General features: G+C 38.1%; 1 protein-coding gene across 1 annotated transcript; it reads right to left on the minus strand.

Moving 5' to 3' along the window:
- Positions 1–545: 545 nt before the first annotated feature.
- On the minus strand, positions 546–16,552 carry LOC307173654 (uncharacterized protein). Its single transcript, XM_079896940.1, has 20 exons — positions 16,175–16,552; positions 15,437–15,537; positions 15,217–15,283; positions 14,875–15,005; positions 13,778–13,866; positions 13,562–13,661; positions 10,697–10,740; positions 9,994–10,071; positions 9,069–9,265; positions 8,283–8,347; positions 8,041–8,147; positions 6,786–6,888; positions 6,577–6,676; positions 6,399–6,438; positions 6,242–6,293; positions 5,711–5,831; positions 2,973–3,056; positions 2,047–2,170; positions 1,477–1,567; positions 546–1,128 (listed from the first exon to the last, which is right to left on the minus strand). Exons 1-20 carry the CDS (start codon positions 16,425–16,427, stop codon positions 1,054–1,056), a joined length of 2,022 nt encoding a protein of 673 aa, XP_079753066.1. The 5' UTR covers positions 16,428–16,552; the 3' UTR covers positions 546–1,053.
- Positions 16,553–17,224: the final 672 nt, after the last annotated feature.

A 17,224-nucleotide genomic window follows, 5' to 3' on the forward strand; every position in this document is an offset into this window, starting at 1 on the left:
CTGAATGCGCTTGTGATAAATGTGCGAGTTTTGAGGGAGAGTGATTTCAGTTTATGTGACCGTGTATGTGTTTGTTGTGAATGACACTCCGTTGCATTGAGACGAAGCCAAGAAGCTCTGCAAGCGCACAATGAGGAACTGCTGGATCTGTCTGTCGGCCGTTGACAAATGAACGCTTCACATGTCTCGCCTTCCACTTCCTTTTGATCACTCTGTGCTGCTAAGATCACGCTGTTAGCACATGCTAATGCGGGTCAAAACATCGCAGTTCGAACGATTTCCCATAAAACCTACTAAAAGAATGTGTTAACGTCACAGTGAATAAAAATGCATGAGGTATTTGAGTTTGGACCATTTTCTATAATCATTCAAATACCTCATGATTACGTTTTTTTTCTGCGGCATTCAAGCTAATTCTTCTTCCTTAGAATACATGCATATATCTTCAACGGTAAACACGAACTCAGTCATCAGAAGAGGAAAAGCCTTTTGCTTTCTGCCTTCCTGTGTCGATAGGGGTCAGAGGTAATGAGAGGACCTTGTATATGGGGACTTCAAGGGTTTATTGTTTTGCTGTCGCCTGTAAGACGTGGCCAACTCAACACAACTAAGTGAAGTACGGCGTTCTCTAATGTATTCACTACATATCAAAGTGCTTGCATGTTCAACAACGACCCAACAAAACTCACATTCAACTTCAACTGGCTCTTTGTTTTGTTTACACTGATAAAATAAAAAAATTGTAATGCTCATGCGTACTACTAATCATTCTTAATAATTACAACAGAAAATAAAAATGATTAAAGGCACAGTTATGTGTTTGAAAAGTTCACATTTTGATTCCATGGAATCATTTGAACAGTTTGGAAACTGTTAGTAGACACAAACTAAAACGGAAGACACTGTTTACATTATACAAACTCCATAATATAATCCATCTGGACATTTTCAAACATTATAAATCTACTATTCTTTGACATTATCCATTTGAGGCACTTTTTAAAATGTGAAATCTCAACACACCACTGGCATCCCTTCAGTCTTCGTCCTTTTTTAATCGACCATTGATTTCAAATCAGGTAGGTCTCTCAGTTTGTAGTCAAGCAGCATTTGCCCATAGGCTTTTCCCTGAAAAATAACACATTTTTAGTAACACTAAAAACACAATGTTACGCTATGTGGTATTTTTTCTTACTGACCCCAAATTTTGTATCATGACATATATGTTTGGAATGGCACAAGGGTGAGAAAACATTTTCGAGCCATTTCTTTAAGGTTGTAAATAGCTAGATCAAGTAATCTCATACCAAGTGTGAACTGCTTTCTTCTTTAAAAATACCTTTTCTCCCCAGAATTTCATTATTGTTTTGTTTTTTTGTGCTAACCTTTTCTAAGAAACTTCAAAAAGACCCACACTGGTTGAAGCCACTGTGCCTGTGTCCATTTTGCGAGTTTGTTTGAATGAATGTGTGTTACCTGAGGGTCGCTGCGCAGAGACGCCACCCCTCCCCCTCCGAGTGAGTTTGGAAGAATGAAGTTCAGACCGTGAATGCCAGGCAGTTCGTACCTGGAAGTCACCACAAACATGTGAAATACATTATTTTAATTGAGATCACCTCCCGGTTTTCACACATCTGTGCATTAGCTCACACCACACTCTCATACAGACAGGCATCTAGACATGTCAGTCCTCAGCATGAGGTGGTCCTCATTAGCGGCACCAAAGGCGTTTTCCCCAACCCATAAAACAAGAGGCTTGCATGCATGCACTCTCTCTCACACACACAGGTCTTTAAAAGGCTGTGCAGGCTGCAGATGTTGAGAAGCTCAGTATAAAGGTGTTACAATGTTTATGTTGTGTGACTTTAACTTCCTTACAGCTTCAGACATCAACTGGTAATGATTTCCTTAAAACCAGACTACTAACAAAGTATTATATTGTGTTTTTTGTGTCTACTGTGCTTTTTGCCTCATTAAACCATAACCTTTTGATGTCTTTCACCACTGAAAGCACATCTGCTAGCACATTTTTGGAATTCTTCTTACCGTATGACGGAGGGTTCATCAGTCTGATCCTTTCTGATCAAATGTTGGAAATACTGCTCCACAACTTCAGCAGTTAACAACTTTTTCAGGTAGGGAAAATACAGTGGGTGTCTTGCAATAACCCCTAAACACAGAAGTTATACATAAAGATTTATTGATATATGGAATAGACATGTGAAACATCTACCCTAAATATTGGATTTATACCATCATGCTGAATGATATTACCATGTAACTTAAAAAAAAAAAAATGTTTAGTCGTTTAAGTTTAGTCGTTTTATGTTCCCAATACAACTCGCACATGCAAAACGTCATAGATTACCAGAATTTCTCTACATTTGCATATACATATGCATTTATTTATTTATAATAATGTACAGACAGACAGATAGATAGATAGATAGATAGATAGATAGATAGATAGATAGATAGATAGATAGATAGATAGATAGATAGATAGATAGATAGATAGATAGATAGAGTTTGACATGTTATTTCGACATGAGAAAAGCTAACAAATTATGTAAAAAAATTTTTTTTTTTTTAAACCCAGGCTCATAGATAGATAGATAGAGTTTGACATGTTATTTCGACATGAGAAAAGCTAACAAATTATGTAAAAAAAAATTTTTTTTAAAAACCCAGACTCACAGTCTACTATGAATGACACATAACCACCCGTCACATCGAAGATGAAGTTAAAACAAGGGCAAGTTGCCACATCACAAGAGAGTGTTGCCTTTTGGGCTGCAGACAGTGGGCTGTGATTTGTGGTTTGTGGTCAGAGAACATGGCCTGACCCAGCATTTTCCCAGCATTTATAGCCAGAATGGCTTTTTTGGTGTGACACTGACATGCAATAAGCAAATTGTCTCATCGTGAAAATATTATTCACTGCGTGTGAAAGCACATGGAGAAACACTTACCAATGTTTGCGGAGTCCCCTTTGTCTCCACTGCGCGTGTATGCTAACTCCTCCAGTCTGAAAGTATGTGGCCCAGAGGGCAGATCTGAAAGAGAGACAATTTTGTTCTCATTGTAATTAAATTCAGCAGTTGGCAGGTTGAACTAACAGCGAGCATCTGAGCCCATTTTGCTCCAAGTCAGCACACATATTGCTTGATCTGATTGATTATTTAAATAGGAATGAGCCAATAAAAATAGCCATTTACACTATTGTACAAATGTTTGTGGTCAGTAAGATTTTTTTTTTGTTGTTGAAGAAATTAGTACTTTTATACAGCAAGGATGTATTAGAACGATTAAAAAAAAGACATTTCTAATGTTACAAAAGATTTTTGTTTCAAATAAATGCTGTTCTTGTGAACTTTCTGTTCATCAAAGAATTCTGAGAAAATGTATCACAGTTTCCCAAAAACATATTAAGCAGCACAACTGTTTTCAACATTGATCATTTCAAGAACTGTTTCTTGAGCAGCAAATCAGCATATTAGAATGATTTCTGAAGGATCATGTGACACCGAAGACTGATGCTGAAAATATTAGTTTCGGCATCACAAGAATAAATTACATTTTAATATATATTAAAATAGAAAACAGATATTTTAAATTGTAATAATATTTCACAATATTGCTGTTTTTTTTTTTTTTACTGTATTTCTGACCAAATAAATGCAGCCTTGGTGAGGATAAGAGACTTCGTACAGAAAATCGTAGACCTCACATTCTTTAAAGGTAGTGTATGTTTTACTATAGAAAATGTAACAGGCCACTATTATGCTGGTGTGTTTTGGGTTGTTGCCAGGGTGTTGCAATATGGTTCTTAGGATGGTATGAGTGGTTGCTTATTGCCCAAGTCTAAAAAGCCCAATGTTGAGTCTCTATGTTCACAAATACGTTTTTTTTTTGTGTCATAATTTTCTCCCCTTCATGAAGTTTCAAATCTGTATGACTTACTCTCTTCTGAAAAGGAGATGTTTAAAGCAGAATGCCCAAGATGCACAAGATTTTCTATGAATAACAACCAAAAAATCAGTCTGAGAAGACAGTATACAACTGCATTCATGATGCTTTTGGTACTTTTCGGAGCTTTTGGTGTTATGCACCTTTATTCCATTGAGAAGAGCAGCATGAACATTCTTCAAAACATTTATGTTCCACAGAAGAAAGAAATACAGATTTCATTTTCGAGTGAACTATCTATAGTAATAGTGATGGTTGGTTATTTTGGAGTTCAACACAACTCTTTGGCGGTTATCATTGGCTACATCCCCCATTAATCAGTTTTTCTGTCTCGGAAAAATGCCCTTGGGCTGAGGTAACGTTAGAAGCCTCTCTTACAATCAGCCCTCTGTGATGCTCTAATCACCGTGGCTCCAGGTTCGTCTGTATGTCCATGTAAGTGGGAAAGAGAGCGAAACAAAAAGAAAAGAAAAAAAAGCACAGTCTATCACTTTATTTTGTGTTCATTTGTATTTAAGACCTTCAGTGTTTGTGTGCATGGCCCTTGCATATTTGTGAATGAATGCGAGTGTGTGCGAAACAGTCTGCGCTTGCGTGTGTAAACGCTAGATCCAATGAAAGGGTGTTTCCGATTATTTGAAGGGTTTAGCTGCTTGTTTAGGGCAACTAAGAAGTGGCAAATAGATAAAGAGACTCATGCAAACACTGCCAGAACACTACAAAGGCTGTGCCTTTCAGAGAGACTAAAGCAAAGAACTCTGGGAAAACAAGCAGCACTGGATTCCGGTGCAAGGGATCTTATAAAACCTTCTCTTGGTAGAACAATCAAATTGGCCCTTAAAACCAGGCTTAAGCCCATTTCTTTCAGTTGAGTTTGTTGCTCAAACATTCCACCCACTTCCACCTTGAAGTAGGCCATATCAAACGCTGCATGCTTACCTCCATGTGAAAAGAAACTGTTTTGATACACGAGAGTCTGTCATTAATAAGGATTAGTCACAATGTGCTGATTTGGGAAGAATTTTGGAGAAAAAAAACCTTTGTGCTGAAAAGTGTACAAAGCATGTTATCTGAAAAAAAAGATGCAGAGAATAACTTGTCAATGAAAGGAAAGAAATGTCATATTATCCTTATCATATTCAGACTTATTTTGAACAAATTACTACTGAACTAAGTTAGTATAGAAGCTTCACTGTTTCTGCAAAGTAAATGAATGTGTTTACAAGGAGACTGTTTGATTATTTATTGCCGTTAAATGAAACGTTATGCATATTTAATTTAAAGTGTATTGTATGACTTTTAGACGTGGTGTGGAGCTTGAATGAATGAATGAATGAATGAATGAATGAATGAATGAGGCATTTGTATAGTGTTTTCATGTAAGCGTGACAGTCGGGGTTACAACCTTCTTTCATTTTATGGAAAATAGCATCTTTCTAAATAACTCCTTTTTCAACGTTAAGGTGAAAAGATGGTGTAGACTACAGTTCAAAAGAGTCTATATGATTTCTTTAATGCTTTTGATAGAAGTCTCACCAATTATTTGTTAAAAAAAAGAGCAGCATTTATCTGAAATATATTTTTTGTAACATTATAAATGTCTTTACTGTCACTTTTGATCAATTTATAAATAAAAGTACTGACCCTAAACTTTTAAAGTAGTAAGTTTCAGGTAGTGTAAGATTCATTTGTGTGAACTATTCACTTTACATTTGTATCCCACATACAATCAGCAGGGTACCTGTGGGTTTTCCTCTGTATTCCTCTGAGGGGAGGGAGGGGTTGTATCTTTCTGCTAATGAAGGGTCTGATACCACCTCTCTGTGTGTCTCCACAAGCTCCCCATTCACATGAATGTGCACCTGAAATCAACAATTAAGAGTCATTCATTCACACAATCATCCATATGTATATTTTAAATGAGCCATTTGCATATTCTGTCCAATCCATATAGAATGACCTTTTAATTTAATGCACATTTTGATTTTGTTGTATCAGTTCCCTTATAAAAAAAACATACAGTGATGATGGTATCAGATACTTGAATTCAGCATGAATTCAGGATAATCGGGACACTTTTTTCCATTCATCTCAATGAGAAATGTGAGCCAGTTTGCCTGAATTCACCCTATATATGGTACTGTATTACCATATTCATAAAACATGGTATTTGAATGATTCTCCAAAATAATAAAACATATAGAATAAAATAGTACATACAGTTTAAAACAAAAAAAAATTTGTATTTTCATGGGGGAGAAAATGGTAATACCTCCGGATCAGCTTTGGGATACAGGAAAAAGAAAGGTTTTAGAACTGGTGATCTAGAAAGAGAAATAAGACATACATAACATTTTTCATGGTACACTTTTATCCAAAGTTATAAGCAGTTTTTGGTACTTAAAGAACTACTAACTAATAATACTCACATTCTTGGTCGCCCTCCCACAATAGCTGTGAGTCCTGGAGCTGTAGAGGGGAGAGAGAAAGAAATAAGATACTGACCTAAGATGTTTAAATGTTTCTTCAGCCTTAAATGAACAGTGAGCTTAACCGCACTGTTTTGGAAACAGAGTAGGATAAGATTGAGTTGAGGTTTTAACTCACCCATGCCGGTTCCCGCTGGTGCCACCTCTCTGGAGAAAAACTCTAGCGCTTTCTTCTGCTTGTGATGGACGGCCATCCAAACCACAGCCTCACGAAGACCCTGTGCAATAAAGAACAGCCTTCAAAAACTGAAGGTCATTTGTTCTAATTGTAAACGGACTGTGATGTTAAACACAATTTTGAATGGAAAACAGAAACAGACAGCCTACTTTATTGACCGCATGTGGTCCATATGTGTCCTCAGCGCCCAGAACTTGAATGTTGACTTCAGCATAGTCCTCCAAACCCAGCTGTCTGAAAATTCGCTGGGTCCTAAAGATGATGTTTCAGCATAAAGTGCTACAGTCTTAGAAAAAAAGGTTCAATAAGGTTCTACTGTATATAAAACCCTAGGGTTCTTGACTCAATTTTAAGAGTCCTTTACATCAAAAAGGTTCTATATAAGGAGAAATGTCTTAAATTATTGCATAATACTTTCATGTTTAAAGGGTTATTTCGATTCGTTCTAGTGGTAAAGTATATTTACAAGCTGTTTAATTCATAACATTTAGTTAAAGTGCTATTTTAAAGGTTTGTTTTGAAGGTCTCCTACAATAGGCTTACACGAATTCAAGGTCAAAAAACACTCATAATCATACATTTTCTCATAATACACATTGCACATCACCTCATTTTTCAAAGAGTTTGAAAACGGCAAGTTCAAAGATTCAGTCTCTCTCTAAACCACTCCTTTCTGAGGCTACTCTGCTCTGATTGGTCAGACGGCCCAGTCTGTTGTGATTGGTCGATCACTTACAGTGCATGACGGAAACTAAACGCCTATTATCATATTTGAATTTTAGCTCCAGAGGCTTCCTCAGCGCTTGATACAGAGTGATACAAACGATTTCTGACCAGAATTATTGTGTTTTTCCTTAAAACTAAATTTATAAAATGCTCCCATAATGGGAAACTACTATTTATGAAGCACCTGACAGAACCCTTTATGATTCTATATAGAACCTTTTCTTCTAAGAGTGTACAGTTTATTTTATATCATTTTATCATGCATTAAAAGCTCTAGAGGGGGGTTAATACACTTTTTAAACACTTTAAACACTGTATTGTAACTTTTTTTAGGAAATGTAATCTTGACTGGCAAAAGGCCAATTCACGCCAAACCAATGGCAACAGACACATTGTCTGGGTTTTGTCAGATCAGTGTGTTACCCCTGCCGGCGTCTGATGCCGTTGGTCAGCACTTGTTTTCACCAACTGAACATGTTCAGTCATCATTTGTCAATTTCTGGAATGTCTGAGACGTGACGTACTGCAATCTGGTGATTGTCCGCATTGGTTTGCGTCTGTCGGTGCCATGTGAATTGTCCTTTAATCTAACTATTGCCGATTCCAAGCAATGAATCAAAGCAATTCATTAAATATCAAGTATTTGATGTACAAAATCACTAAAAGTAAAGCCTTAACCTTTTGATAATACTCTCTGCTGTTCTTCTGGCCTTTTCCACAGCTCTCGGACCACCAACAGGACAAACTGCAGTCGCCCTGAACCCATCCACATATGTGGCACAAACCTTGAGATGATAAAATACAAACCATAACCAATTTTTTTTTATTTAAAAAAGCATATTTATTCATTCTTGATTATTGCCTAAAAAGTTAATTAAAACGACTGACTTAAAACAACTCGGCAGGAAAGGTTAACCCACCTTGTAGTCACCTGATGGAGGTGATCCCTTGGCACCATCTACTTTCACTGCTCCACCATCCACATCTAGAAATCAGAAGAGCAAAACAAGTCATAGTGAAATAGAATTAGCAATAAAGTAAATATAAATAATTCATATTTATTTAAAAAAAGAATTTAATAATGAAATAATGTGATAATGTGATCTTAATCTAAGGCAGTTAACATATTGATCTCAGCATTTTTTAATGTTTCCACAAAAGATCAAATCATGCTAGTGTACATACTGTACTGTTAGCTTTCTGATTACATGGACAATGAGATTGAAGTTTAGGGGACAAATACAATATTTGTTTTGTGACAAGGAAAATAACATTTAAATGGAAGAGGTTGTAAAGGTTATAGGAGATAGCTGGAACCGGCTCTTAGGTAGCCAGTCTAGACAACTGGTGTAAAATCAATGGGGCAGCGTCTCTGAGTCAGATATTTAGAGATAATAAACAACAATCTGATCACTGCGTGAGGACTTTCTACAGGAGATAAGTACTGTCACCAACCAGCTTCAGTTTGCTTAAAGTTTTCTCTCCACAATATTAAAATTATTAATAATTTTTAAATACACCGTCGGTGTATGAATGAGTGAGTGAATGTGAGGCTATATGTAAAGCGCTTTGGTGGCCATAGGTCTGTGAAAGCGCTACATAAATGCAGTCCATTTACCATTCACCATTTAAATATGCCACTGCCAGAGTATCAGAAACAACCATGCATGTAAGATCCAGTAAAAAGCTGACTAAAAAAAAATGACCTGGGATCTCAGTAATGGTGACATTCGAGAAGTCACATGTCACATCAGGTAGGAGGTAATGCTGTGGGTCTCCGATCTCATACACTAATTGCTCTGCCACTGTACCAAATGAAACTAGCCCACCAGTTTTTGGAGGTTTGGACAGTGTAAATGAACCATCAGCAGAACATTCTACCACAGGAAAGCCCATGTTATCCCTGCAAATCAAATGAGAATGCACATAATACTTCCCACTGTTATTATAAACAAAGAATGAGGTACGTTTTGTCAAAGGTACTGTAAAAGAAAAAAAAAGTGATCTTTTTTTGACTGAATACAAAACATCTAAAGCGCAACTATGCACAAGTTATAGTAACTACAATAGTAACTACATGTAACAAGGACATTGTAAAATAAAGTGTTATCAGATTTTTTGGCATTGTGACATTATTTTCATGACAATCTTTAAGCAAAGATATGATGTCTTAATGAAATTAAGTATGAAATACTGCATCCAGGTATATATACAGTAATACTGTATGTTACAGTTATAGTCAGTTATGTTCTGTTTTGGCTATGTTTCATTGTGTTTTGGTTCTGTCTTCCTTGATTGCCTGTTTGACCTAGTTTTCAGCTTGTCTGTTTATTCATCCCATTAACCTGTTGGTTCATCAATTATCTCATTAGTTGTTTCTTTGCTCTGTGTACTTAAGACCTGAGTTCTCCTTAGTTCTCTGTCTGTTATTAGAATAATGAGAATCTAATGCAACTGAGAATTAAAAAAAACATCAAAGTGAAACATCAAAGAATCATCAAGATAAATGACTGTAATGAGGATTTATGGTGGAAAAAGTACTGTCATGAAAATAGTCACGATGCAATGAATTTTTCTCTTTTGATTTTGAGTTTAAATGTGCCATGAATATATCAGATTTTGAGTTGTTACCAGTCAGGAACTGTGTGCCAGTCTGTGAAAATCCCCCCTGTGGCCTGTGCACCGCACTCAATCAGATGACCTGCAAGGCTACAACCGAAAAAAAATTCTCATGAAATTTCATGGTAACCAAAACAGGAACAGAACTTGGCTAATAACGTAAATGTGGTTAACCACACATATTCTTACCCTGAAAGGTCCTTCACAACATGCGACAAAAACAAATGATTCATGTATGGCTGTTTGCCCTTATGTTCACCTCAGACCAGTGTGCGCGCGCGTGAGTGTGTCTGTGTGTGTGTGTGTGTGTGTGTGTGTGTGTGTGTGTGTGTGTGTGTGTGTGTGGCCAAGTAAACCCTACATTATGAGGACAAAATGTCTGCACAAAAATGTCAATACCCGAAATCCTTGTCCTTGTGGGGAATTTTTTTGGTCCCCATAAGGAAAACAGCTTATAAATCATACTAAGTAATGTTTCTTAAAAATGTAAACATGCAGAAAGTTTTGTGTGATGGGTGGGTTTAGGGGTAGGGTTAGTGTAAGGGGATAGAATATACAGTTTGTACAGTATAAAAATCATTATATCTATGGAAAGTCCCCATTAAACATGAAAACACAATGTGTGTGTGTGTGTGTGTGTGTGTGTGTGTGTGTGTGTGTGTGTGTGTGTGTGTGTGTGTGTGTGTGTTTCAAGAGCTCACAGATTTAACAGTACCTTCCAGCAGCCAACAGGTCATAGTTATTAGAGTCCCACGCAAACTGTTAAAAGACAAATGTTATAATAATTTTTATGTAAATAATTTGTACATTTATTTAAGAGAGACCTATTTCAAAAACATCTTGAATTTTATATATATGAGTATATATACTACTTACAGTATTTTGAAATAAATTACAATGAAAATCTAATGCAACTAAGAATGAAAAAACATAAAAATTAAACATCAAAGACTGTAATAAGAATTTGTAGAGACAACATGCTATATAAATTATGTATACACTTATTTATAAGAGACTTATTTTAAAAACATTTAAAAAATATTTACAAGATTTTTAATTATAATTTTTTAAAAAGTTAAATAAAGTCAAGGAATCTTTAGATTTGTCTTGAAAATTCAAATGCTAGACTGAGAAGAGCTTCTGTGGATGCAAAATATGCACTTTTTGTGAATGAAAAATACTGCCAAATATGTACAGAACTACTGAACTACAAAACACCACAACAATAACAGCTTAACAAGAAAACTCATAAATTTGAATGTGAATATCTTTTTGATTTTGAAAGTCTGGACCTCTCCCTGTAGAAGCTAAAGTAAACTTAGTTCCCTTTCGTGGTCACTACGAGTTACGTCGTAACGACGAATGGGGTTTCGCTTAGAAAGCCTCTCACCTTCGAGTATACAAAACGAGCCAATGGCAAGAAAATGGCGGAATTTGCATAGTGTAACTCCGCCCCACCTCGTGAAGGAAGTACGCTGGCAACATGCAGTTATGTTTTCGCTTCGGAGCCAAGAGTTTTCTTCACTCCCACAAGCCATTCTGAATTATCTTCACTCTATGAGACGAGCGGCTCTCCAGTGTGTTGGTGCAACGGTGTGTTCCAGCGAGATCATATTGCCTGCTGCTGATCTGTGCAGTGATCTGCCGACAAGTGTGTGTGCTTCTCCCTGGGTGCTTCAGCACTCTGCTGAACTTTTTCCTCGCTCTAAAAGAGCTGTACGTGGCACGTATTTTTCAAGACGGCTCGCCCGTGTGTTTTCTGGATGTGGGTGCATGATCCATCTGCCTAACGCTCACTAGCGCTGTTTGGCGTGTTGGGCTTAATCACGCTCGGCAGCGCTCGTGGATGAGTCATGATTTCATTGCGGGAACATGACCATTGCGATGTTTAGATCGAGACTCAATGATCTCCGTGTGGGTAGAGTCCCCTCTGCCACACCCTAATCTATCTCTTCCTCGAGAGGGGATACTTTGGCTGGTGGCCAGGGTGATCTGAGGGTTATGGTGTGGCACAATAACTGACAAGTCATTCCTCGGGCCACGCCCCCCTCCTTATCGCAAACCATGGAGCTTCCGTGTGTGTCGAGACAGCCCTTGTGCCGCTACAGCAACACGGGGTTCGCATCCTGAACTATCTCGACGACTGGCTGATCCAAGCTTTACGAACACCGGGACCTAGTGCTCCAGCACCTAGCCCGTCTGGGCCTTCAGGTCAACTGGGAAAAGAGCCCAGAACCCCGTGCAGGATCTCTTTTCTCGGTATGGAAATTGAGTTGCTTACGAGCGAGCGCGCGCAGTCACTGCTGACTTGCCTGAGGCAGTTCGAGGGCAAGAGTACGGTTCCAATGAAGTTATTTCAGAGGCTCCTAGGGCATATGGCATCCGCAGCCGCAGCTACGCCGCTCGGATTGCTTCATATGAGACCGCTTCAGCTCTGGCTTCGCGATCGAGTCCCGAGATGGGCATGGCAACAAGGCACGCTCCGAATACTAGTTACTCCGACCTGCCGTCAGACCTTCACCCCGTGGACAAACCTCAGCTTTCTACGGGCCGGAGTGCCCTTAGAACGAGTTTCCAGGCCTGTTGTTGTCTCAACAGATGCCTCCACCACGGACTGGGGCCTTTGGCATGTCTATTGCCTCGAGTTGCTGGCCGTACGTTTGGCTCTGCACCGCTTCTGTGCGTTGCTCAAGAACCAACACATACTAGTCCGCTCAGACAATACTGCGACAGTAGCGTAAATCAACCGACAAGGTGCTCTATGCTCCCGCCGTATGTTGCAACTCCCCGCCACCTCCTCCTATGGAGTCAGAAGCATCTGAGGTCGCTTCGAGCCATTTATATCCCGGGAGACCTGAATCGTGCAGCCGACGAGCTCTCACAGTATCAGTCTCTTCCTGGAGAATGGAGACTCCATCCCCAGTCGGTTCAGCTGATTTGGGAACATTTCGGCGACGCACAGGTAGATTTGTTTGCCTCCCACGATTCTTTCCATTGCTACTCCCTGACTGAGGGCACACTCGACACGGACGCACTAGCGCACAGCTGGCCGCTGGGCCTCCGCAAGTATGCGTTGCCCCTAGTGAGCCTTCTTGCACGAAGCAGGTAATTTTGGTTGCGCCTCATTGGCCACTCGGACCTGGTTCTCCGAACTGGTACTCCTCGCGACAGCACCTCACTGGCCAATCCCCCTGAGGAAGGACCTCCTTTCTCAGAGACGGGGCACCCCATGGCACCCTCGTTCCGATCTGTGGATCCTCCACATGTGGCTCCTGGACAGGACGAGGCAGGTTGAGTACCCTACCACCACCTACCATCACTTCCGCTAGAGCATCGTCCACGAGACATGCCTAGGCGTTGAAGTGGAACCTCTTCATCACCTGGTGCTCTTCTTGCCGAGAAGACCTTTCTAAGCGAAACCCCATTCGTCGTCACAACGTAACGTCTCCATTCCCTACTCAGGAAACGAGGGTTACATACGTAGGTGGTTGAAATTACCAACTCATCGTTACTGATGACTCTGTTACACAATGTCTGTTGCACAGGAAATCTGAAGAACGCTCCTGCATGACAAACTTACCGAATGCATCAGCGGTCCAAGAACCACAGCGCTGTCCACACAGCGTCCCGTCACAACAATATCAGCCCCGAGATCCAGGCACCGTTTAATGGGGAGGGCGCTGAGAGATACAGACACAAGAAAGCTGACTCTCATATGCTCAAACCACCAGTGCGGCTCCAGGCATGAATAACAGACAGGACCAATGACACGCTGTAATTAATTTGTAGTTCTTACCCAAAATACGCATTCATGCTGTGGACGGTTTTTGGAAGTGGTTTCTTTCCCTCTGAATCAGTCATCCTGAGTTCAGTCAAAGAGTCTTTCTAGGATACACAACAAACCAAAAGATCACAGGAAAGATTTTAACCTAAGTAAGGGTAGAGGATATAATATTATTAGTGCTATGGCAATATAGTAATAACTCAAACTTATTTTAGGAATTTGAACAAACCCATAAGAATTATTGCAATGAAATTGGGCAAGAAGAGGGGTAATGTTTTACAGGTGGTGCTTGCCAAGGGTAATACACACCTATACCCATAAATAGTGTTAAAGTATTAACTAAACTCTACCGTTCGAAGGATCGGGTCTGTACGGTTTTTAATGCTTTTATGCAGCATTTATTTAATCAAATATACAGTAATATTGAAAAACATTTTTACATTTTAAAATAACAGTTTTCTATTTGAATTTACTTTAAAATGTAATTTATTCCTGTGATCAAAGCTGAATTTTCATCATCATTACTCCAGTCTTCAGTGTCACATGATCCTTCAGAAATCATTCTAATATGCTGATTTTATGCTCAAGAAATATTTATTATTATGATCAATGATGAAAACAGTTTTTATCTTTTTATCAGTACTTTTTATCAGTCTAATGCATCATTGCTGATTCATTTGAATGGTAGTATAAGTATTATTCAAATTTTGTAAAAAATCTAGTCATTAAATATGATGCCCTTAAATATTCGCCAATGTGTGTTGAACAATAGATGCTAAGACACTAAATACAAAATCTCTTTAAGGTGCATTCAAAACTGTATTGTTTGTTTTGATATGTCATTTGACTGTCAGATATGGCTTTCATGTTGGATTATACTGACACCTAGTGATCTGGCTGTAGCATCAGGAAAAAGCTAAAGTTTTGTAGAACTGTGGGTATTTGCAGTCAGCCATGACTATATTAAGTGAAAGTGTCCAATAATAGGCGGGTTACTGAGATAAAAAGAGTAGTACTTGGCTGGTCATGTGATGTCAACATGTCAGCTCCTATGAGGCGAGTAAATGCCTATGCATCGCATAAGCATAAATAAACTAAAGTTCAATTACCTTTGGCATCAGGTCATCGCCAGTAACCACAGCTACCTTCAAGTCAAGTCCCGCCTTTTGAACTACTTCCTGTAAAGCTGCTCCACAGGCAAGAGGATTGACACCTCCAGCATTACTGACCACACGAATGCCTACAGGGGGGGGGGGGAGACAGCATGACAACAAGACATTCAGTCTAAAAAGTATTTCCATAACATATTATGAATAAGATAAATCATTTTTGCATGTTATATTATATAATAAAAGTAAATATAACACAATACAACCCATAAACATTAATTAATCTTAACAAATGTGTCTGGATAAAAGTCACATTCTTATCATAACTTAACATAACTTTACCTCTTTTGCTGATATCCTTAATAAATGGGGTAAGTGAAAGGACGAAATCAGGAGCGTATCCCATATTCTTAAAGAAAAGGGAGCATTGTTAATCTAAGTGTGTATCATAATTAACAAATTAAGTCAAAAATATTATTAAATATCACAGAATCACCCGTACTTTATTATCTTACACCAACAAAAGCAGTTTTATGGGTCACATCAGGTATAAATAACTTACAGGTGCTTTAGCTTTGGCTGCTGAGAGTAGTGACATGGTGATTTCTGACAGATAATCAAACACAAGGAAGTCCAGTTTCCCACCATATATGAGCTGAGGAACTGCGTGGAAGAGATTTTGTGAGATTTGATTCTTTTTACACAATTTCATCAAGACAAAATTGGCCCAAACAATAGGCTATTTGGACACTTACGCCACACTTAGGCTAATGTATGAATGAATTAAAAACAAAATATCAAACCAAGTGGCATTAATTCTAGAGAAATACTGCACTAGCATACTTTTACAAGCAAAACATTTTACTACAAGTTTATATATTTATTTTTTATAGCTAGGCTATATAGTGATAACATAAGGTCGTTTAATAAAGACAAAAATATTTGGACATTTGTGGTTGTTAAACGTTATGAACACACATAAGTCCACTAAAATGAGCGTGAGAACAAGTTGGAATAAAATGTTTAGTAGCCTATCATTTGTTTTCAGCTTACCGGTTGTTTTGATGTGATTTAATATAATGCAGTGAAAGTCAAACACATATTTTTGGTTAGAGGTTAGGTTAGAGAGTGTGAAAGAGTGAAAAGGCTTTGATGACATCTAGTGGCCAGTCAATGAAACAACTAAGTTTTTTAGTTCGCTTGTTTGGTGTATTATTGTCAAGAACTAATATGCAGAGATGTATAAATAACTTATAACCAATGTCAAATTACATAAAGTAAAGTAATTGAATTTAAATACCTGACGTTGCAGTATCACCCCAAAACCCCGACGCGCATCCAACCCGTACAGTTCGGTGTGCTGATGAGGCGTTATAATGTCTGTTACTGCTTCTGTGACGTGATTCTCTTGTAAAACATCTGACAGTAGTTGCACATTTGGTGATATTGTGTGAATATGAAACATTATTCCCGCAGAAATGCAGTGGTGAGGTTAAACAAACTCTCAATGTCAACCGATGCAAACTCCCGGATATGCGCGTGAGATTCGACATGATCGATAAACGAGTTTCTTTTTAATTTATTTTTAATTTTTTATGCGGACAGACGATAGCACACCACCTACAAGACTGGACTTTGTTTCAAAGTACATTCTCGTACTACACACAATCTCATCCGTGTAGGACAAAATTATGTTATCGTGGTTCCTACTATTCTAGGACAGTTAACACACACACACACACACACACACACACACACACACACACACACACACACACACACACACACTATGTGCATTATGTGCTGCTATATTACTATATTTATTAATATACTGCTATTTTAGCAGTTGGCATTTTATGACCATATTTAAAGGTTTAATTTGCAAATTATACAATCTTTTTAAGGATGCACTTATGTATATTATCTAGGCTACTACAAGTGCTATAGACCCTACAGAAATGGTCACCAAATTTAACAATTAAATATGCGATTTGTAATATCATTTCAGAAGCAAAATACCACTTTGCATGGTGTTATACAAATATATATATATATAAATGTATTCAAATTAAAAATTGTTATTGATTCTTTTGGCAGATTGGATGAAAATTTGGTAGCCGAAATTGTTATCCTTTCTAAAATCATGATTAAATAACATTAAAGAATATTAAAGCTGAGCTGTCTTTCATCAACAAAAGAGATGTTATCTCTAGTGCAACAAGAGTGCACATCAAAAACAACTTAAAACAAACATCAGTTGTGTAATTGAAAAGGACAGTCAAATGATCTTCACAGACACAAGTTCCCACTTTCAATGTGCAAATCATGTTTGCAAACATTCAGTGAATCA

Source organism: Squalius cephalus (genome assembly GCF_949319135.1).
Source record: "Squalius cephalus genome assembly, chromosome: 2".
Taxonomy (NCBI): Eukaryota; Metazoa; Chordata; class Actinopteri; order Cypriniformes; family Leuciscidae; genus Squalius; species Squalius cephalus.